Source organism: Petromyzon marinus, assembly GCF_048934315.1.
Source record: "Petromyzon marinus isolate PM22_M1 ecotype Great Lakes invasive population chromosome 67 unlocalized genomic scaffold, UKy_Petmar_22M1.pri1.0 chr67_unloc.3, whole genome shotgun sequence".
NCBI lineage: Eukaryota > Metazoa > Chordata > Hyperoartia > Petromyzontiformes > Petromyzontidae > Petromyzon > Petromyzon marinus.
The window spans coordinates 332,035-355,125 of record NW_027422593.1 but is presented as its reverse complement, the minus strand read 5'-3'; the positions used below and the strand labels follow the sequence as shown (position 1 = coordinate 355,125).

The window sequence follows — 23,091 nt, the reverse complement described above, 5'->3', positions numbered from 1 at the left end:
AATTAGTTGACAAATATTACAATAATAATGTTTGCGTGTGAAATAACTCGGGGTTCCTTGCTTACCCTTATGAAACAAATACGTTGCCAGATATTACAATAATAATCTTTGTGCACATAAGAACTCTGGTTCATTGTTTTACTGTTATGAAACTAATTGGTTGGCAGATATTACAACAATTATGTCTGTGTGCAGATAATAACTCTGGTCCGATGCTTACTATTATGAAACAAATACGTTGCCAGATATTATAATAATACTCCTTGTGTGCACATAGCAACTCTGCTTCATTGTTTACTATTATTAAACTTATAAGTTGGCAGATGTTACAATAATTATGTTTGCGTGCAGGTAACAACTCGGGTTCGTTGTTTACTATTATGAAACAAATACGTTGCCAGATATTACAATAATAATGTTTGTATACTCTTTGGTTCTATTCGGTAAAGTCACGTAGGTAAAAAAAAATTAAACAAAAATCACGACGTTTCGGCCACAACACAAGTGGCCTTCATCAGGTGAAGGGACGAAACGTCGTGATTTTTGTTGTTTTATTTTTTTAACCTACGTGGCTTTACCGAATAGAACCAAAGTGTGTGGATCCTTGCAGTCACGAATGCTTCAAATCTAGAATAATGTTTGCGTGCACAAAACTAAATTTTCATTATTAGCTTGATGAACATTCCCTTTTTTTAGCTGTGCTTTTATCACGCTTGTGACGGTGTACTGCCACAGTCTGTGATGCGGCCTGCTGATTAATTCACGCCAGTGCTCTGCCACTCTATCATCTACACTGCTAATTTCCCTTTTGCCCATTATGAGTGTGTGCCGGTCTATAATCTGTTGCCCGCTTCTTTAACCTCCCTCGGTGTACTGCCACAGCCTTTCATGTCGACTGTATTCTGATTTTTCAGCTGCTGCCCGTATTGGCAGATTTTAATGTCGACTGGGGCAATGCTTATGTCATTGATTCGGCGTACTGGCGGTCTGTAATCTAGACTGTAGCCTGCTTCTCAACTTACCTGTGCGTGCTGCCGCTCTTTAATTTACGCTTATTTCTGCTTATTTATTCGATGCATTTCCATTGCTCACGTCACGCTATTTACTCATACGGAGTACTTGGATACTGATAGCTGTGCCATCATCGGGGATTGCTGTGCACGTCGATGTGTGTGTGTGTGTGAGTAGATGTGTGTGTGTGTTAGCCCATGTGTGTGTGTGGCTCCATCTGAGTGTGTAAGTCAATGTGCGTTTGTGTGTCTGTGTGTCAGTCGATGCGTGTGTGCGAGTCGATATGTGTGTGTGTGTGTGTTTGAGTCCATATGTGTGCGCGTGTAGGTCCATGTGTGTATTTTTCGAACGGACAGCGCCCAATGTGTGTGTGTACGTCCAAGTGTTTGTGTGTGTGTGTCAGTCCAAGTGTGCGTGTCAGTCCATTTGTGTGCATATCAGTCGCTGTGTGTGTGTGTTAGTCCATGTGTGTGCATGGCTCAATGTGCGTTTGTGTGTCTGTGTGTCAGTCGATGTGTATGTGTGTGTCAGTCCATATGTGTGTGTGTCACTCGATGTGTGTGTGTGTAAGTCAATACGTGTGTGTGTGTGTGGGTCGATATGTGTGTGTTAATCCATGTGTGTGTATTTAAAGTAGATGTCTGTGTGTCACAGTCCATATGTGTATGTGTGTGTGTAGGCCAATGTGTGTGTCAGTCTATGTATGTGTGTGTAACTCCATGTGTGTGCATCTAAAGTGCATGTCTATGCGTGTGTGAGTCCATATGTGAGTGTGTGTAAGTCCATGTGTTTGTGTGTGTGAGTCGATATGTCTGTGTGTCACTCCATGGGCGTGTGTGTTAGTCGTTTTGTGTGCGTGCCCCCATGTGAGTCAGTGTAAGTCCATTTATTTGCGTGTCTGTAGGTCCAAGGGTGCGTGTGAGTGAATGTGTGTGCTTTGACCTGGTCAAGGCCTATGATACCATCAGTACGCCTGGCCTCTGGGTTGTACTTCGTGCTTTCGGAGTTCCTCACCCTTTGCTCACGATCCTTAAGGACCTTCATGATGGTGAGTGGCCCCGCGTCAAACTACGTGGCCATCAGCCAGAGCCATTCCCTCTACACCTTGGGGTGTGACAGCGATGTCCTCTGGCTCCCACATTATTTAACATCTATTTTGACCACGTAGTTCGTGAAGCCTTCAATGGCTGTACTGTAAGAATTACCATATGGCACAATGGGAGGCTGATCAATGCCCGGCTGCAGTCAAGGGATGGCTCCCTATTCCTCAACCAAGTAATGTATGCCAATGCTCTGGTGATTGCTGCTCACTCAGAGGAGTTGGAGACGCTGCTGCTGAGACTGGAGCGTGCCACTAAGAGATCGGGCCTTACCATCAGCCCCACCAAAACTAAGCACCTGCCTGGGTATTTTGCACCATCGGACAATCCACCCCCACTACCCACAATTGGTGATACGGCAGTTGTGCAGAGATTGGAGAGATTCCCATACCTGGCCAGTGTGCTCATGACCGGCTCCGGTTTAACAGCAGAAGTCTCACTCAATATCAGTGGAGCGCCATTATATTTTCATCGGCTACGTTACACTGTGTGAAAGATACCTGGTCTGTCGCTCCGCACTAAGCTTCAGGTCTTATCGGCCACGGTCATTCCCTCCCTTCTCTACGCTTGCGAAACGTGCACCCCCCTAATGGAACATCTTCGCCGGTTAGAAACATTTAGGCTGGCCTACTAACGATCCATCCTGGGTTTAACCATATGTGTGCGTGTGTGCGCGCGTCTAAGTCGATGTGTTTCTATGTGTGTGGGTCGATGTCTGTGTGTAAGTCCACGTGTGTGTGGCTGCCTTTTTCGCCCGGGCAGCGCCGGGTACTTACCGCTAGTAACAGAATCAAATTCTCGCGACGTTTCGGCCACAACACAAGTAGCCTTCCTCAGGTGAAGAAACAGGACTGTCGGGGAGACAGCGCTTGTCCGGAAGACTCAAGCGCTGTCTTCCGGACAGTTCTGTTTCTTCACCTGAGGAAGGCTACTTGTGTTGTGGCCGAAACGTCGTGACAATTTTATTGTTATTATTTGTATTGTTTTATTCCCATTCTACGTGGTGACTTTACCGAAAGAACCCAGAAAACACATCGACAATAGTTTAAAGCGATTTGAAGCATGTTTTATTTTCAAAATGGAAATTTTTTTTTGTGGGGGGGGGGGGGGGGGGGGTGGCGGCAGAGCTTTGTGACGTCATATATGAGGGGGGTCTGACTTTGTGACGCCGTGTGACAAGAGGGGGGGTGGCGGGGAGGGGTCAAAAATCGCGTGGCGTCATTTATGGACGGCCCCCCTAGGTGTCCTGTCTCTGGTGTAGGCACCCCAGAGCGTGCTCACTCTAGGACCCAGGTAGCGCTTGCAAGTCGCCCAGGAACTCGCAGAGACTCTCCAGGCGATGTGGGTGCAAACGAATTGGCCACGGCTTGGAATAAAACAAAATGAATAATTTGTGTTCGTGTAAGGACCTCGATTGGGACCTCCTTCACCCCCGTGCTATCACAGCTCAAAGCACAGGTGGCCATCCCATAGTGGCCGACTTCGCAACGCTGTGTGTGATGGAAGTGTAGTTGGTTAACTATAGTCAACTATACTATAGTTAGCTACAGTTAACTACACTATAGTTAACTATAGTTAACTATAATCTAGGTAGTAAGTTAACTATAGTTAACTATAATCTAGGTAGTTAGTTAACTATAGTTAACTATAATCTAAGTAGTTGGTGAACTATACTATAGTTAACTATAGTTAACTATAATCTAGGTAGTAAGTTAACTATAGTTAACTATAATCTAGGTAGTTAGTTAACTATAGTCAACTATACTATAGTTAACTATAATCTAGGTAGTTAGTTAACTATAGTTAAACTATAATCTAAGTAGTTGGTGAACTATACTATAGTTAACTATAGTTAACTATAATCTAGGTAGTAAGTTAACTATAGTTAACTATAATCTAGGTATATTCTTAGTTCTTTCGGTAAAGTCACGTTGAAGGGAAACAACAAAACAATAAAATATATATAAAACAATAAAAATTCTCACGACGTTTCGACCATAACACAAACGGTCGTCTTCAAACCGACACACCTGAAGACGACCGTTTATGTTATGGTCGAAACGTCGTGAGAATTTTTATTGTTTTATATATATTTTATTATTTTATTGTTTCCCTTCAACGTGACTTTACCGAAAGAACTAAGAATATGAATTACTGCAGTCACGAAAGCTTTAAATCAAAATATAATCCAGGTAGTTAGTTAACTATAGTTAACTATAATCTAGGTAGTTAGTTAACTATAGTTAACTATACTATAGTTAACTATAGTTAACTATAATTTAGGTATTTAGTTAACTATAGTTAACTATAATCTAGGTAGTAAGTTAACTATAGTTAACTATAATCTAGGTAGTTAGTTAACTATACTATAGTGAACTATAATCTACGTAGTTAGTTAACTATAGTGAACTATAATCTAGGTAGTTAGTTAACTATAGTTAACTATAATCTAGGTAGTGCAAACCGGGTCTGGACGCGTGACCGGATCAAGGTGGGGGCCGTGGGCCCCAGGAGGACCTTGGTGGTCACGTGGCCAAGAGCAGAGCCTTCTCGAGGGTTCGAGAAGGTGGGCGTGGCCTGGGCGTGGCCTGGGCATGGCCTGGGCGCGGCCTGGGCGTGGCCTGGGCGCGGCCTGGGCGTGGCCTGGGCACGACCTGGGCGTGGCCTGGGCAGGCCGAGGTGCATATAGGGCGGCTCCACGCTGACCTGAGCCAGGGTGGCCAAACAGTGGCCCGCCTGGCTTGGCCACGCCCGTTGCTATCCGAGTGTCACTACAAGTTGCGTTAGTAAATAGTGTTGCCTCCCTATAACGGTGCTTCATTGCGCCTCTATGGAGCCATTACCTACACACGCCCCGCGTACAATAGAGCGTTGTTGTTGTTGTTGCGATGTTGGCGGATGGACTCATCGACACGGGCACAGGGAATGATAGAGGAACCGAGTCACATCGACGTCGACCATCGTTCTTTAATCGAGAAGCAAAGTAACAAGAACACTCTGGGCGGGTCTTGAATCACACAGCACGCCAACAGTTGTGTGTGTGCATGTGTACGTGTGTGTACGTGTGTACGTGTGTATACGTGTGTATACGTGTGTACGTGTGTGTGTCATGTGTGTGTGTCTACGTGTGTGTACGTGTATATGTGCATGTGTGTCTGTGTGTGCCTGTGTGTGCGTGTCTGTGTCACGTGTGTGTCTGTGTCATGTGTGTGCGTGTATATGTGTGTCTGTGTGTGCATGTGTGTCTGTGTGTACGTGTGTGTGTACGCGTGTGTGTGTGTGTATGTACGTGTGTGTGTCTGTGTACGTGTGTACGTGTATGTGTGTGTACGTGTGTGTGTGCGTGTCTATATGTACGTGTGTGCATGTGTACTGTGTGTCTGTGTCATGGGTGTGCGTCTACGTGTGTGCGTGTGTGTACACGTGTGTGCCTGTGTGTACGTGTGTGCGTGTCTGTGTGCGTGTCTGTGTGTACGTGTGTGCGTGTATGTGTGCGCGTGTCTGTGTGTATCTGTGTGTGGGTGTCTGTGCATGTGTGTCTGTGTGTACGTGTGTGTATGTGTACGCGTGTGTGTCTGTGTGTATGTGTACGTGTGCGTGTATGTGTGCGTGTGTACGTGTGCGTGTCTGTGTGTATGTGTGCACGTGTCTCTGTGTACGTGTGTGTGCATGTGTGTCTGTGTGTACGTGTGTGCGTGTACGTGTGTGTGTCTGTGTATGCGCGTGTGTGTGTGTATATGTGTGTCTGTGTGTGTACGTGTGTACATGTGCGTGTCTGTGTGTACGTGTTTGTGTGTACGTATGTGTGTGTGCATGTGTGTGTGCATGTATGTGTGTCTGTGTGTACGTGTGTCTGTGTGTACGTATGTATCTGTGTGTGTGTGCGCGGAGCGGTGGTGCAGCGGTTAGCGCTACGCTGCGCTACGAACCCCGGCGACCCGAGTTCGAGTCCCGCTCACGGCCGCCAGCGCCGGTGAAAATGATCTGAACCGGTACCCGGGTCTCCTACACCTAGGTCGACTCGGCCTCAAATGAGTGCCTGGTGTAGCGGTGGTGGTGGTGGTGTAGTACACGCCGCCACCGGGGAGACAAAGGCGGCCGTGTGGCTCACACACACACACAATCACACGCACCCCCTTCTCCGGCCACCTTTGTCTCCCCATATACTCGTTTGAGGCTGAGCCGACCCAGGGGAGGCCCAGGCCCGGTTCCACACAGCTGAACAGACACCCAACAGCGAGCGGGATTTGTGTTATCACAAAGCCCTCTGTTAACCCGGTCAAGCAATGAAACGACCTCCAGACGAACAAACACTCAACATGAATCTCGTAGTGAGCGGGATTTGTGTTATCACAAAGCCCTCTGTTAACCCGGTCAAGTAATGAAACGACCTCCAGACGAACAAACACTCAACATGAATCTCGTAGTGAGCGGGATTTGTGTTATCACAAAGCCCTCTGTTAACCCGGTCAAGTAATGAAACGACCTCAAGACGAACAAACACTCAACATGAATCTAGTAGTGAGAGGGATTTGTGTTATCACAAAGCCCTCTGTTAACCCGGTCAAGTAATGAAACGACCTCCAAACCAACAGACACCCAACATGAATCTAGTAGTGACAGGGATTTGTGTTATCACAAAGCCCTCTGTTAACCCGGTCAAGTAATGAAACGACCTCCAGACGAACAGACACTTAACATGAATCTAGTAGTGAGTGGGATTTCTGTTATCACAAAGCCCTCTGTTAACCCGGTCAAGCAATGAAACGACCTCCAGACGAACAAACACTCAACATGAATCTCGTAGTGAGCGGGATTTGTGTTATCACAAAGCCCTCTGTTAACCCGGTCAAGTAATGAAACGACCTCCAGACGAACAAACACTCAACATGAATCTCGTAGTGAGCGGGATTTGTGTTATCACAAAGCCGTCTGTTAACCCGGTCAAGTAATGAAACGACCTCAAGACGAACAAACACTCAACATGAATCTCGTAGTGAGAGGGATTTGTGTTATCACAAAGCCCTCTGTTAACCCGGTCAAGTAATGAAACGACCTCCAGACGAACAGACACTCAACATGAATCTAGTAGTGAGTGGGATTTGTGTTATCACAAAGCCCTCTGTTAACCCGGTCAAGTAATGAAACGCCCTCCAGACGAACAGACACTCAACATGAATCTAGTAGTGAGTGGGATTTGTGTTATCACAAAGCCCTCTGTTAACCCGGTCAAGTAATGAAACGACCTCCAGACAAACAGACACTCAACATGAATCTAGTAGTGAGTGGGATTTGTGTTATCACAAAGCCCTCTGTTAACCCGGTCAAGTAATAAAACGACCTCCAGACGAACAAACACTCAACATGAATCTAGTAGTGAGTGGGATTTGTGTTATCACAAAGCCCTCTGTTCACCCGGTCAAGTAATGAAACGACCTCCAGACGAACAGACACTCAACATGAATCTAGTAGTGAGAGGGATTTGTGTTATCACAAAGCCCTCTGTTCACCCGGTCAAGTAATGAAACGACCTCCAGACGAACAGACACTCAACATGAACCTAGTAGTGAGTGGGATTTGTGTTATCACAAAGCCCTCTGTTCACCCGGTCAAGTAATGAAACGACCTCCAGACGAACAGACACTCAACATGAATCTCGTAGTGAGAGGGATTTGTGTTATCACAAAGCCCTCTGTTAACCCGGTCAAGTGGTGTATAGTAGTGTGTAGTGTATAGTGTAGTGTATAGTGTATAATGAAGTGTAGTGTATAGTGTATAATGTAGTGTATAGTGTAGTGTATAATGTAGTGTATAGTGTATAATGTAGTGTATAGTGTATAATGTAGTGTAGTGTATAGTGTATAATGTAGTGTGTAGTGTATAATGTAGTGTAGTGTATAGTGTATAATGTAGTGTATAGTGTAGTGTATAGTAGTGTATAGTAGTGTAGTGTGTAGTGTACAGTAGTGTATAGTGTATAATGTAGTGTAATGTATAGTGTAGTGTATAGTGTAGTGTATAATGTAGTGTATAGTGTAGTGTATAGTGTAGTGTATAGTCTAGTGTATCGTGTAGTATGGTGGTGGGGGGGTTGGTGGTGGTAGTGGTGGTGGGGGGTGGTGGGGGGTGGGGGGGGTGGGGGGGGTGGTGGTGGTGATGATGGTGGTGGTGGTAGGGGTGGTGGTGTGGTGGTGGTGGGGTAGGGGTAGTGGTGGTGGTGGGGTAGGGGTGGTGGTGGTGGGGTAGTGGTGGTGGTGGGGTAGGGGTGGTGGTGGTGGTGGTGGGGTAGTGGTGGTGGTGGGGTAGGGGTAGTAGTGGTGGTGATGGTGTGGTGATGGTGTGATGGTGGTGGTGTGGTGATGGTGGTGGTGTGGTGATGGTGGTGGTAGTGGTGGTGGGGTAGGGGTAGTGGTGGTGGTGGGGTAGTGGTGGTGTGGTGGTGGGGTAGTGGTGGTGGTGGGGTAGTAGTGGTGGGGTAGGGGTAGTGGTGGTGGGGTAGGGGTAGTGGTGGTGGTGGGGTAGGGGTAGTAGTGGTGGTGGTGGGGTGGTGGTGGTGGGGTAGGGGTAGTGGTGGTGGGGTGGTGGTAGTGGTGGTGATGGTGTGGTGGTGGTTGGGTAGGGGTTGTGGTGGTGTGGTGGTGATGGTGGGGTAGTAGTGGTGGTGGTGTGGTGTGGTGGTGGTGGTGTGGTGGTGGTGTGGTGGTGGTGGGGTAGGGGTAGTGGTGGTGGTAGTGGTGATGGTGTGGTGGTGGTGGTGTGGTGGTGGTGGGGTAGTGGTAGTAGTAGTGGTGGTGTGGTGATGGTGGTGGTGGTGATGGTGTGGTGGTGTGGTGTGGTGATGGTGTGGTGATGGTGTGGTGATGGTGTGGTGATGGTGTGATGATGGTGTGGTAGTGGTGATGGTGGTGGTGATGGTGTGGTGGTGGTAGTGGTGGGGTAGGGGAAGTGGTAGTGGTGATGGTGTGGTGGTGGTGGTAGTGGTGGTGTGGTGGTGGTGATGGTGTGGTGGTGGTAGTGGTGGGGTAGGGGAAGTGGTAGTGGTGGTGGTGGTGATGGTGGTGATGGTGGTGATGGTGGTGGTGATGGTGGTGATGGTGGTGATGGTGGTGGTGGTGTTTTTCAGTTGGCCAGGCTCATCAGCAGTGCGGTGCCACGCTTGACCCAGTGGTCCGCGGGCTGTGACCCCGCTCTGAGGTCCACGCCCAGCACGATGGACGACGGCCGCTCCGGGCTGCCCGCACGGTCCGGGCAGTAGTAGCAGGGACACGAATACAGCCCTGGGGGGGGGGGAGGAGGGTGGGGGGGAGGGGGGGGGGAGGGGGGGGAGGGGGGGGAGGGGGGAGAAGAGGGGGGAAGGAGGGGGGAAGGAGGGAGGGGGGGAAGGAGGTAGGAGGGGAGGGGGAGGGGGGGGAGGGAGGGGGGAGGGGAGGGAGGGGGGAGGGAGGAGGGGGGAGGAGGGGGGAGGGGGGGAGGAGGGGGGAAGGGGGGAGGGAGGGAGGGGGGTCCACACGTGCTAAGATAATCGATCTGCTCCACGTTCTGGATGCATCCACGAAACACTTCTCTCTGTGTACCTAGCCTGGTACCACTCACACACACACAGTTGTGTACCTAGCCTGGTACCACACACACAGAGTTGTGTACCTAGCCTGGTACCACACACACAGAGTTGTGTACCTAGCCTGGTACCACACACACACAGTTGTGTACCTAGCCTGGTACCACACACACACAGTTGTGTACCTAGCCTGGTACCACTCACACACACACACAGTTGTGTACCTAGCCTGGTACCACTCACACACACACAGTTGTGTACCTAGCCTGGTACCACACACACAGTTGTGTACCTAGCCTGGTACCACACACACACACAGTTGTGTACCTAGCCTGGTACCACACACACAGTTGTGTACCTAGCCTGGTACCACTCACACACACACAGTTGTGTACCTAGCCTGGTACCACACACACAGTTGTGTACCTAGCCTGGTACCACACACACACACACAGTTGTGTACCTAGCCTGGTACCACACACACAGTTGTGTACCTAGCCTGGTACCACTCACACACACACAGTTGTGTACCTAGCCTGGTACCACACACACAGTTGTGTACCTAGCCTGGTACCACACACACACACACAGTTGTGTACCTAGCCTGGTACCACACACACACACACAGTTGTGTACCTAGCCTGGTACCACTCACACACACACACACAGTTGTGTACCTAGCCTGGTACCACTCACACACACAGTTGTGTACCTAGCCTGGTACCACACACACACACACAGTTGTGTACCTAGCCTGGTACCACACACACACACACAGTTGTGTACCTAGCCTGGTACCACACACACACACACAGTTGTGTACCTAGCCTGGTACCACACACACACACACACAGTTGTGTACCTAGCCTGGTACCACACACACACAGTTGTGTACCTAGCCTGGTACCACACACACACACACACAGTTGTGTACCTAGCCTGGTACCACACACACACACACACAGTTGTGTACCTAGCCTGGTACCACTCACACACACACACACAGTTGTGTACCTAGCCTGGTACCACACACACACACACACAGTTGTGTACCTAGCCTGGTACCACACACACACACAGTTGTGTACCTAGCCTGGTACCACACACACACACAGTTGTGTACCTAGCCTGGTACCACTCACACACACACACAGTTGTGTACCTAGCCTGGTACCACTCACACACACACACAGTTGTGTACCTAGCCTGGTACCACTCACACACACACACAGTTGTGTACCTAGCCTGGTACCACTCACACACACACACAGTTGTGTACCTAGCCTGGTACCACTCACACACACACAGTTGTGTACCTAGCCTGGTACCACACACACACACAGTTGTGTACCTAGCCTGGTACCACTCACACACAAACACAGTTGTGTACCTAGCCTGGTACCACACACACAGTTGTGTACCTAGCCTGGTACCACTCACACACACACAGTTGTGTACCTAGCCTGGTACCACTCACACACAGTTGTGTACCTAGCCTGGTACCACACACACACACACACAGTTGTGTACCTAGCCTGGTACCACTCACACACACACACAGTTGTGTACCTAGCCTGGTACCACTCACACACACACACAGTTGTGTACCTAGCCTGGTACCACTCACACACACACAGTTGTGTACCTAGCCTGGTACCACTCACACACAGTTGTGTACCTAGCCTGGTACCACACACACACACACACAGTTGTGTACCTAGCCTGGTACCACTCACACACACACACAGTTGTGTACCTAGCCTGGTACCACTCACACACACACACAGTTGTGTACCTAGCCTGGTACCACTCACACACACACAGTTGTGTACCTAGCCTGGTACCACTCACACACAGTTGTGTACCTAGCCTGGTACCACACACACACACACACAGTTGTGTACCTAGCCTGGTACCACTCACACACACACACAGTTGTGTACCTAGCCTGGTACCACTCACACACACACACAGTTGTGTACCTAGCCTGGTACCACTCACACACACAGTTGTGTACCTAGCCTGGTACCACACACACACACACAGTTGTGTACCTAGCCTGGTACCACTCACACACACAGTTGTGTACCTAGCCTGGTACCACTCACACACACAGTTGTGTACCTAGCCTGGTACCACACACACACACACAGTTGTGTACCTAGCCTGGTACCACTCACACACACAGTTGTGTACCTAGCCTGGTACCACTCACACACACAGTTGTGTACCTAGCCTGGTACCACTCACACACACACACAGTTGTGTACCTAGCCTGGTACCACACACACACAGTTGTGTACCTAGCCTGGTACCACTCACACACACAGTTGTGTACCTAGCCTGGTACCACTCACACACACAGTTGTGTACCTAGCCTGGTACCACTCACACACACACAGTTGTGTACCTAGCCTGGTACCACACACACACACACAGTTGTGTACCTAGCCTGGTACCACTCACACACACAGTTGTGTACCTAGCCTGGTACCACTCACACACACAGTTGTGTACCTAGCCTGGTACCACACACACACACACAGTTGTGTACCTAGCCTGGTACCACTCACACACACAGTTGTGTACCTAGCCTGGTACCACTCACACACACAGTTGTGTACCTAGCCTGGTACCACTCACACACACACACAGTTGTGTACCTAGCCTGGTACCACACACACACAGTTGTGTACCTAGCCTGGTACCACTCACACACACAGTTGTGTACCTAGCCTGGTACCACTCACACACACAGTTGTGTACCTAGCCTGGTACCACTCACACACACAGTTGTGTACCTAGCCTGGTACCACTCACACACACAGTTGTGTACCTAGCCTGGTACCACTCACACACACAGTTGTGTACCTAGCCTGGTACCACTCACACACACAGTTGTGTACCTAGCCTGGTACCACTCACACACACAGTTGTGTACCTAGCCTGGTACCACTCACACACACAGTTGTGTACCTAGCCTGGTACCACACACACACAGTTGTGTACCTAGCCTGGTACCACTCACACACACACAGTTGTGTACCTAGCCTGGTACCACACACACACAGTTGTGTACCTAGCCTGGTACCACTCACACACACACAGTTGTGTACCTAGCCTGGTACCACTCACACACACACAGTTGTGTACCTAGCCTGGTACCACTCACACACACACAGTTGTGTACCTAGCCTGGTACCACTCACACACACACACAGTTGTGTACCTAGCCTGGTACCACACACACACACAGTTGTGTACCTAGCCTGGTACCACACACACACACAGTTGTGTACCTAGCCTGGTACCACACACACACACAGTTGTGTACCTAGCCTGGTACCACACACACACACACAGTTGTGTACCTAGCCTGGTACCACTCACACACACACAGTTGTGTACCTAGCCTGGTACCACACACACACACACAGTTGTGTACCTAGCCTGGTACCACTCACACACACAGTTGTGTACCTAGCCTGGTACCACTCACACACACACACAGTTGTGTACCTAGCCTGGTACCACACACACACACACAGTTGTGTACCTAGCCTGGTACCACACACACACACAGTTGTGTACCTAGCCTGGTACCACTCACACACACAGTTGTGTACCTAGCCTGGTACCACACACACACACAGTTGTGTACCTAGCCTGGTACCACACACACACACAGTTGTGTACCTAGCCTGGTACCACACACACACACAGTTGTGTACCTAGCCTGGTACCACACACACACACACAGTTGTGTACCTAGCCTGGTACCACACACACACAGTTGTGTACCTAGCCTGGTACCACACACACACACAGTTGTGTACCTAGCCTGGTACCACACACACACACAGTTGTGTACCTAGCCTGGTACCACACACACACAGTTGTGTACCTAGCCTGGTACCACACACACACACAGTTGTGTACCTAGCCTGGTACCACACACACACACAGTTGTGTACCTAGCCTGGTACCACACACACACACAGTTGTGTACCTAGCCTGGTACCACACACACACACACAGTTGTGTACCTAGCCTGGTACCACACACACACACACACAGTTGTGTACCTAGCCTGGTACCACACACACACAGTTGTGTACCTAGCCTGGTACCACACACACACACAGTTGTGTACCTAGCCTGGTACCACACACACACAGTTGTGTACCTAGCCTGGTACCACACACATACTGCTCGTGTGGTAGCACGCACAGTCACGCACCAGGCGGTAGTGCGGTGGCACAGATGGTGGTGGTGGCGGTGGTACAGATGTTAGTGGCGGTGGTGATATTGGTGGCGATAGCGGTGGTGGTGATAGCGGTGGTGGCGGTGGTGGTGATAGCGGTGGTGGTGTTGGTGATAGTGGTGGTGGCGGTGGTAGAGATGTTAGTGGCGGTGGTGATAGCGGTGGTGGTGGTGGTGTTGGCGGTGGTGATAGTGGTGGTAGTGGCGATAGCGGTGGCGGTGATAGCGGTGGTGGTGGTGATGGTACAGATGTTAGTGGCGGTGGTGATAGCGGTGGTGGTGGTGTTGGCGGTGGTGATAGTGGTGGTGGTGGCGATGGCGGTGGTGGTGGCGGTGGTGATAGTGGTGGTGGCGATGGTGGTGGTGGTGGTGATGGTGGTGATGATGGTGGTGGTGTTGGCGGTGGTGATAGTGGTGGTGGTGGTGGCGATGGCGGTGGTGGTGGCGGTGGTGATAGTGGTGGTGGTGATGGTGGTGGTGATAGTGGTGGTGGCGGTGATAGCGGTGGTGGTGGTGATAGCGGTGGTGGCAGGTGGTCACCCCTGGCGGATTTCCGCTTGTTCTCGACGGGCTTGAAGTGCACGGTTGGCATGGCACAGACGAGCTCCATCGGCTCGGCCTCCACCAGGCAAGACGCCCGGCGGTCCCAGCCGGCTCCCTCCAGGTACAGGCCCCGAACCCACACCCCGTCCTAGCCGGGGGGGGGTCACAGGGGGTCACAGGGGGTCACGGGGTCACAGGGGGTCTGCTTCCAGCTGCCCAGTAGCAGCAGCGGCGGCGTCCTTCACGACCTCCTCCACAGAGGCCGATCTTTACACTCCACACTCACACCACACTCCACTCCACACTCACACACGGAGTCCACTCCACACTCACACCACAGTCCACTCCACACTCACACCACAGTCCACTCCACACTCACACCACAGTCCACTCCACACTCACACCACAGTCCACTCCACACACAGAGTCCACTCCACACTCCACACTCAGAGTCCACTCCACACTCACACACACACACCGAGTCCACTCCACACTCCACACACAGAGTCCACTCCACACTCACACACACACACAGAGTCCACTCCACACTCCACACACAGAGTCCACTCCACACTCACACCGAGTCCACTCCACACTCACACCACACTCCACTCCACACTCCACACACGGAGTCCACTCCACACTCACACCGAGTCCACTCCACACTCACACCACACTCCACTCCACACTCCACACACGGAGTCCACTCCACACTCACACCACAGTCCACTCCACACTCCACACACAGAGTCCACTCCACACTCCACACACAGAGTCCACTCCACACTCCACACTCAGAGTCCACTCCACACTCCACACACACACTGAGTCCACTCCACACTCTACACACCACGACTCCACACTCCACACACACACCACGACTCCACACTCCACACACCACACACACACCACGACTCCATACTCCACACTCCACACACACACTGAGTCCACTCCACACACCACGACTCCATACTCCACACTCCACACACACACTGAGTCCACTCCACACACCACGACTCCACACTCCACACACCACGACTCCATACTCCACACTCCACACACACACTGAGTCCACTCCACACACCACGACTCCATACTCCACACTCCACACACACACTGAGTCCACTCCACACACCACGACTCCACACTGAGTCCACTCCACACGTTGCGAGGATGTTGTTGTCTTCCACAGTGGTGTGTGTAGTGTGTGTGGAGTGTGTGTGTGTGTACTGTGTGTTTGAAGTGTGTGTGCTATGTGTGTGTACTGTGTATGTGAAGTGTGTGTGTGTGTGCTGTGTGTGTGTACTGTGTGTTTGAAGTGTGTGTGCTGTGTGTACTGTGTGTGTGGAGTGTGTGTGCTGTGTGTGTGTACTGTGTGTGTGACGTGTGTGTGTGTGCTGTGTGTGTGTACTGTGTGTGTGAAGTGTGTGTGCTGTGTGTACTGTGTGTGTGTACTGTGTGTGTGGAGTGTGTGTGCTGTGTGTGTGAAGTGTACTGTGTGTGTGTACTGTGTGTGTGGAGTGTGTGTGCTGTGTGTGTGAAGTGTGTGTGCTGTGTGTACTGTGTGTGTGTACTGTGTGTTTGAAGTGTGTGTGCTGTGTGTACTGTGTGTGTGGAGTGTGTGTGCTGTGTGTGTGTACTGTGTGTGTGAAGTGTGTGTGCTGTGTGTACTGTGTGTGTGTACTGTGTGTGTGGAGTGTGTGTGCTGTGTGTGTGAAGTGTGTGTGCTGTGTGTACTGTGTGTGTGTACTGTGTGTGTGTACTGTGTGTGTGGAGTGTGTGTGAAGTGTGTGTGCTGTGTGTACTGTGTGTGTGGAGTGTGTGTGCTGTGTGTGTGAAGTGTGTGTGCTGTGTGTACTGTGTGTGTGTACTGTGTGTGTGGAGTGTGTGTGCTGTGTGTGTGAAGTGTGTGTGCTGTGTGTACTGTGTGTGTGTACTGTGTGTTTGAAGTGTGTGTGCTGTGTGTACTGTGTGTGTGGAGTGTGTGTGCTGTGTGTGTGTACTGTGTGTGTGAAGTGTGTGTGCTGTGTGTACTGTGTGTGTGTACTGTGTGTGTGGAGTGTGTGTGCTGTGTGTGTGAAGTGTGTGTGCTGTGTGTACTGTGTGTGTGTACTGTGTGTGTGTACTGTGTGTGTGGAGTGTGTGTGAAGTGTGTGTGCTGTGTGTACTGTGTGTGTGGAGTGTGTGTGCTGTGTGTGTGAAGTGTGTGTGCTGTGTGTACTGTGTGTGTGTACTGTGTGTGTGGAGTGTGTGTGCTGTGTGTGTGTACTGTGTGTGTGAAGGTGTGTGTGTGCTGTGTGTGTGTGCTGTGTGTGTGAAGTGTGTGTGCTGTGTGTGTGAGTCCACTCCACACGTTGCGAGTGCACCACCTTGGGAGGGACCAGGATGTTGTTGTCTTCCACAGTGGTGTGTGTGTGTAGTGTGTGTGTGCTGTGTGTGTGTACTGTGTGTTTGAAGTGTGTGTGTGTGTGTGCTGTGTGTGTGTGCTGTGTGTGTGTGTGTACTGTGTGTGTGGAGTGTGTGTGCTGTGTGTGTGTACTGTGTGTTTGAAGTGTGTGTGCTGTGTGTGTGGAGTGTGTGTGTACTGTGTGTGTGAAGTGTGTGTGCTGTGTGTGTGTACTGTGTGTGTGAAGTGTGTGTGCTGTGTGTGTGACTCCACTCCACACGTTGCGAGTGCACCACCTTGGGAGGGACCAGGATGTTGTTGTCTTCCACAGTGGACACCACAAACTCCCAGCTGAGGCAGTCCATGGAGATCTACGGGGGCAAGGGGAGGGGGCGGGGGGGGGCGAGTGGAGGGGGCGGGGCGAGGGGAGGGGGCGAGGGGAGGGGCACCAACAGCGGCATGAGGGGCGGCAATCCCGAGCCTGGCCCTGCTTGGCCCCCAGCTAGACTCAAGACGTCTCCACACACACAGTACACACACACAGTACACACACTCCACACACACAGTACACACACACACTACACACACACAGTACACAAACACTTCGCACACATTACACACACACAGCACACACACTCCACACACACAGTACACACACACACACACAGCACACACACAGTACACACACACAGTACACACACTCCACACACACAGTACACACACACACTACACACACACAGTACACAAACACTTCGCACACATTACACACACACAGCACACACACTCCACACACACAGTACACACACACACACAGCACACACACTGCACACACAGTACACTCCACACACAGTACACAGTACACACACACAGTACATACACACACATAGTACACACACACACAGTACACACACACAGCACACACACTCCACACACACAGCACACACACACTCCACACACACAGTACACTCCACACACACACAGTACACTCCACACACACAGTACACTCCACACACACACAGTACACTCCACACACACACACTGTACACACACTACACACACACACAGTACACACACACAGTACACTACACACACACTACACACACAGTGCACTACACACACACACTACACAGTACACTACACTACACACAAACAGTACACTACACACACACAGTACACTACACACACACTACACAGTACACTACACTACACACAAACAGTACACTACACACACTCCACACACAGTACACTACACACACAGTACACTCCACACACAGTACACTACACACACAGTACACTACACACACAGTACACTACACACACAGTACACTACACACACACACTACACAAACAGTACACTCCACACACACGGTACACACACACACAGTACACTACACTACACACAGTTCACTCCACACACACGGTACACTACACACACAGTACACTACACACACAGTACACTACACACACACTACACTACACACACACAGTACACACCACACACACGGTACACTACACACACAGTACACTACACACACAGTACACTACACACACACTACACTACACACACACAGTACACACCACACACACGGTACACTACACACACAGTACACTACACACACAGTACACTACACACACAGTACACTCCACACACACAGTACACTACACACACACATGGTACACACACACACTACACTCCACACACACGGTACACACACACAGTACACTACACAAACAGTACACTCCACACACACAGTACACTACACTCCACACACACAGTACACTACACACACAGTACACTACACTCCACACACACAGTACACTACACACTACACTCCACACACAGTACACTACACTCCACACACACAGTACACTACACTCACACAGTACACTACACACACAGTACACTACACACACAGTACACTACACTCCACACACACAGTACACTACACTCACACAGTACACTACACACACAGTACACTACACACACACAGTACACTACACACACAGTACACTACACACACAGTACACTACACACACAGTACACTACACACACACTACACTACACTACACACTACACTACACACAGTACACTACACACACAGTACACTACACTACACACACAGTACACTACACTACACACACAGTACACTACACACACACAGTACACTACACTACACACACTACACTACACTACACACACTACACTACACTCACACAGTACACTACACACACTACACTACACTCACACAGTACACTACACACACAGTACACACACACAGTACACTACACACAGTACACACACACAGTACACTACACACACAGTACACTACACACAGTACACTACACACACAGTACACTACACACACAGTACACTACACACACACTACACACACAGTACACTACACTACACAGTACACTACACTACACACTACACTACACACAGTACACTACACACACAGTACACTACACACACAGTACACTACACACACACAGTACACTACACACACACAGTACACTACACTACACACACTCAGTACACTACACTACACACACACTACACTACACACACACTACACACACACTACACACACACTACACTACACACACAGTACACTACACACACACTACACACACAGTACACTACACACACTACACTACACACTACACTACACACACACACACTCCACACACACAGTACACTACACACACACTACACTACACACACAGTACACTACACACACACAGTACACTACACACACACAGTACACTACACACACACAGTACACTACACTACACACACAGTACACTACACACACAGTACACTACACACACAGTACACTACACACACACAGTACACTACACACAGTACACTACACACACAGTACACTACACACACAGTACACTACACACACAGTACACTACACTACACAGTACACTACACTACACACACACAGTACACTACACACACAGTACACTACACACACACTACACTACACACACACACTACACTACACACACACAGTACACTACACACACACACTACACTACACACACTACACACACAGTACACTACACACACAGTACACTACACACACAGTACACTACACACACAGTACACTACACACACAGTACACTACACTACACAGTACACTACTCTACACACACACAGTGCACTACACACACAGTACACTACACACACAGTAAACTACACTCCACACACACACTACACTACACACACACAGTACACTACACACACACAGTACACTACACACACAGTACACTACACACACACAGTACACTACACACACACAGTACACTACACTCCACACACAGTACACTACACTACACACAGTACACTACACACACACTACACTACACACACAGTACACTCCACACACACACACTCCACACACACACACTACACTACACACACACTACACTACACACACACTACACTACACACACAGTACACTACACACACAGTACACTACACACACAGTACACTACACACACAGTACACTACACACACACACACTACACACACACAGTACACTACACACACACAGTACACTACACACACACAGTACACTACACACACAGTACACTACACACACAGTACACTACACACACACAGTACACTACACACACACACTACACACACACAGTACACTACACACACACAGTACACTACACACACAGTACACTACACACACAGTACACTACACACACACAGTACACTACACACACACTACACTACACACACACAGTACACTACACACACACACTCCACACACACAGTACACTACACACACACTACACAGTACACTACACACACTACACTACACTGCACACACACTCCACACACACACAGTACACTACACAGTACACTACACACACACTACACTACACACACACAGTACACTACACACACACTACACTACACACACAGTACACTACACACACAGTACACTACACACACACACTACACTACACACACAGTACACTACACTACACACACAGTACACTACACACACACTACACAGTACACTACACACACACTACACAGTACACTACACACACACTACACAGTACACTACACAGTACACTACTCCACACACATCAGGGTAAGGCCCCACTGAGCTCCTGCTTTGTCAGAAGCGACGCTGTGACCACCACACGGAGTGGCCGCAGCTCACACGGAGTGGCGGCTTAGAATCGTCATCGTCGTCTTCGTCATCATCATCGTCGTCATCGTCATAGTCGTCATCGTCATAGTCGTCATCGTCATCATCGTCGTCGTCGTCGTCGTCGTCGTCATCATCGTCGTCATCGTCGTTGTCGTCATCGTCGTCGTCGTCGTCGTCATAGTCGTCGTCATCGTCGTCATAGTCGTCATCGTCGTCGTCATCATTGTCGTCATCATCGTCGTCATCATCGTCATAGTTGTCGTCATCGTCGTCATCATCGTCATCATCGTCATTGTCGTCGTCACGTGGACATTGTCGTCGCCGTCGTCATCGTCATCATCATCGTCGTCGTCACGTGGACATTCAGAGCGGTGGCCGAACACTCCACACGCGAGACGTTGATTCTCAACGGAGAATAATAATGACGATGACGACGATGACGACGATGACGACGACAATTATGATGACCACGACGATTACGATCACGATGACGATGACGGGCACCCCCCCCACCCCTCCCCTCCCCGCCCCCCACCCCCCGCCCCCCCCCGCCCCCCCCGCCGAAGCGCTCACGCCGTTGAGCCGTGCCGAGGCCTGCAGCACGGCGGCGAGGAACCCGGCGGGGAGCGTGAAGGCCGGCAGCCAGAAGAGGAGCGGGGGCCGGGCCGTCTGGGCCCAGCGGGAGAAGTGGCCGACACGGAGCACCAGGTCCCGCGTCCACGCCCCCAGCGGCTTCAGCGACGGGTACGCCTGTGTCGCGTTCACACGGAGGGGCGGAGGTCACCACCACCACCACCACCACCACCGTCACCACCACCACCACCACCGCCACCACCGCCACCACCGACACTGCCGCCACCACCACCACCACCACCACCACCACCGTCACCACCGCCACCGCCACCACCGCCACCACCGCCACCACCGCCACCACCACCATCACCGCCACCACCACCATCATCACCACCACCATCATCTCCACCACCATCATCACCACCACCACCATCATCATCACCACCACCACCATCATCACCACCACCATCACCACCACCATCACCACCACCACCATCACCACCACCATCACCACCATCATCATCACCACCACCGCCACCACCACCACCGCCACCACCGCCACCACCGCCACCACCACCATCACCGCCACCACCACCATCATCACCACCACCATCATCTCCACCACCATCATCACCACCACCACCATCATCATCACCACCACCACCATCATCACCACCACCATCACCACCACCATCACCACCACCACCATCACCACCACCATCACCACCATCATCATCACCACCACCGTCACCACCACCGCCGCCGCCGCCGCCGCCACCCCCCGCGTACGGCGGTCGGACGCGTTTCAGTTTCAGTTTTATTTATTTTTGGGATAGCCCCGTGAGCCATTGGGCTCTTGAATCGGGCGCGACCGCAACAAGCAGGAACGCGAAAAAAACACAAAAAAAAACACGAACAAGAGAAACAATCTCAAAGTGGCTACGTTGTGGTGACTTTGTGCAAAACAGAAAATCCATGGAGAAAAAAAACCAGCAAAATATTCCTGGAAAAAAAAATCACCGTACACCACTAAGGCTGCGTGCAAAAAAAATCCCGAGTGGGATTCAAGTCAAACAACAACCACAACAACAACAACCACAAGACAACTTTAGATTAAGGCCGTCAGTCTAACTCCGTACTACAACAAACACAAACACGTCCAAACACAAGGGGGATCGTGTTTGCAATAACCACAACACAAACAGTCAAAAATGCAAACAAAAAAGAGACAACTCCTCGAATTTGATTGGTCCACACCAGAGACGGCTTTTCTTAGAGCCTTTAGTCTCACACTGGTGTTGGACCAGAAGACGCTAAAAGGACAGTGCCAATATCATTATCAGAGTTGTCTTTTTTTGTTTGCATTTTGACTGCTTGTGTTGTGGTTATTGCAAACATGATCCCTTGTACAAAGGTGTCAGTTTTTTGTGCCAGATAAAAGGGTAAAAGCCGATTACTATATCTTGTTAC

At 50.2% G+C, this 23,091-nt stretch overlaps 2 protein-coding genes across 2 annotated transcripts in view; both read right to left on the bottom strand.

Moving 5' to 3' along the window:
* The window catches only part of LOC116956757 (dynein axonemal heavy chain 2), a 464,532-nt gene that overhangs the window by 197,387 nt on the left and 244,054 nt on the right, over positions 1–23,091 (bottom strand).
* The window catches only part of LOC116956790 (dynein axonemal heavy chain 2-like), a 116,427-nt gene continuing 102,470 nt past the window's right edge, over positions 9,135–23,091 (bottom strand). The window contains exons 26-29 of the mRNA XM_076057999.1: positions 21,622–21,798; positions 17,158–17,232; positions 14,473–14,623; positions 9,135–9,388 (exon numbers count right to left, since the gene is read on the bottom strand). Of these exons, the coding sequence (XP_075914114.1) occupies positions 9,231–9,388; positions 14,473–14,623; positions 17,158–17,232; positions 21,622–21,798 (561 nt within the window). The 3' untranslated portion in view covers positions 9,135–9,230. The remainder of the gene's footprint in view (positions 9,389–14,472; positions 14,624–17,157; positions 17,233–21,621; positions 21,799–23,091) is intronic.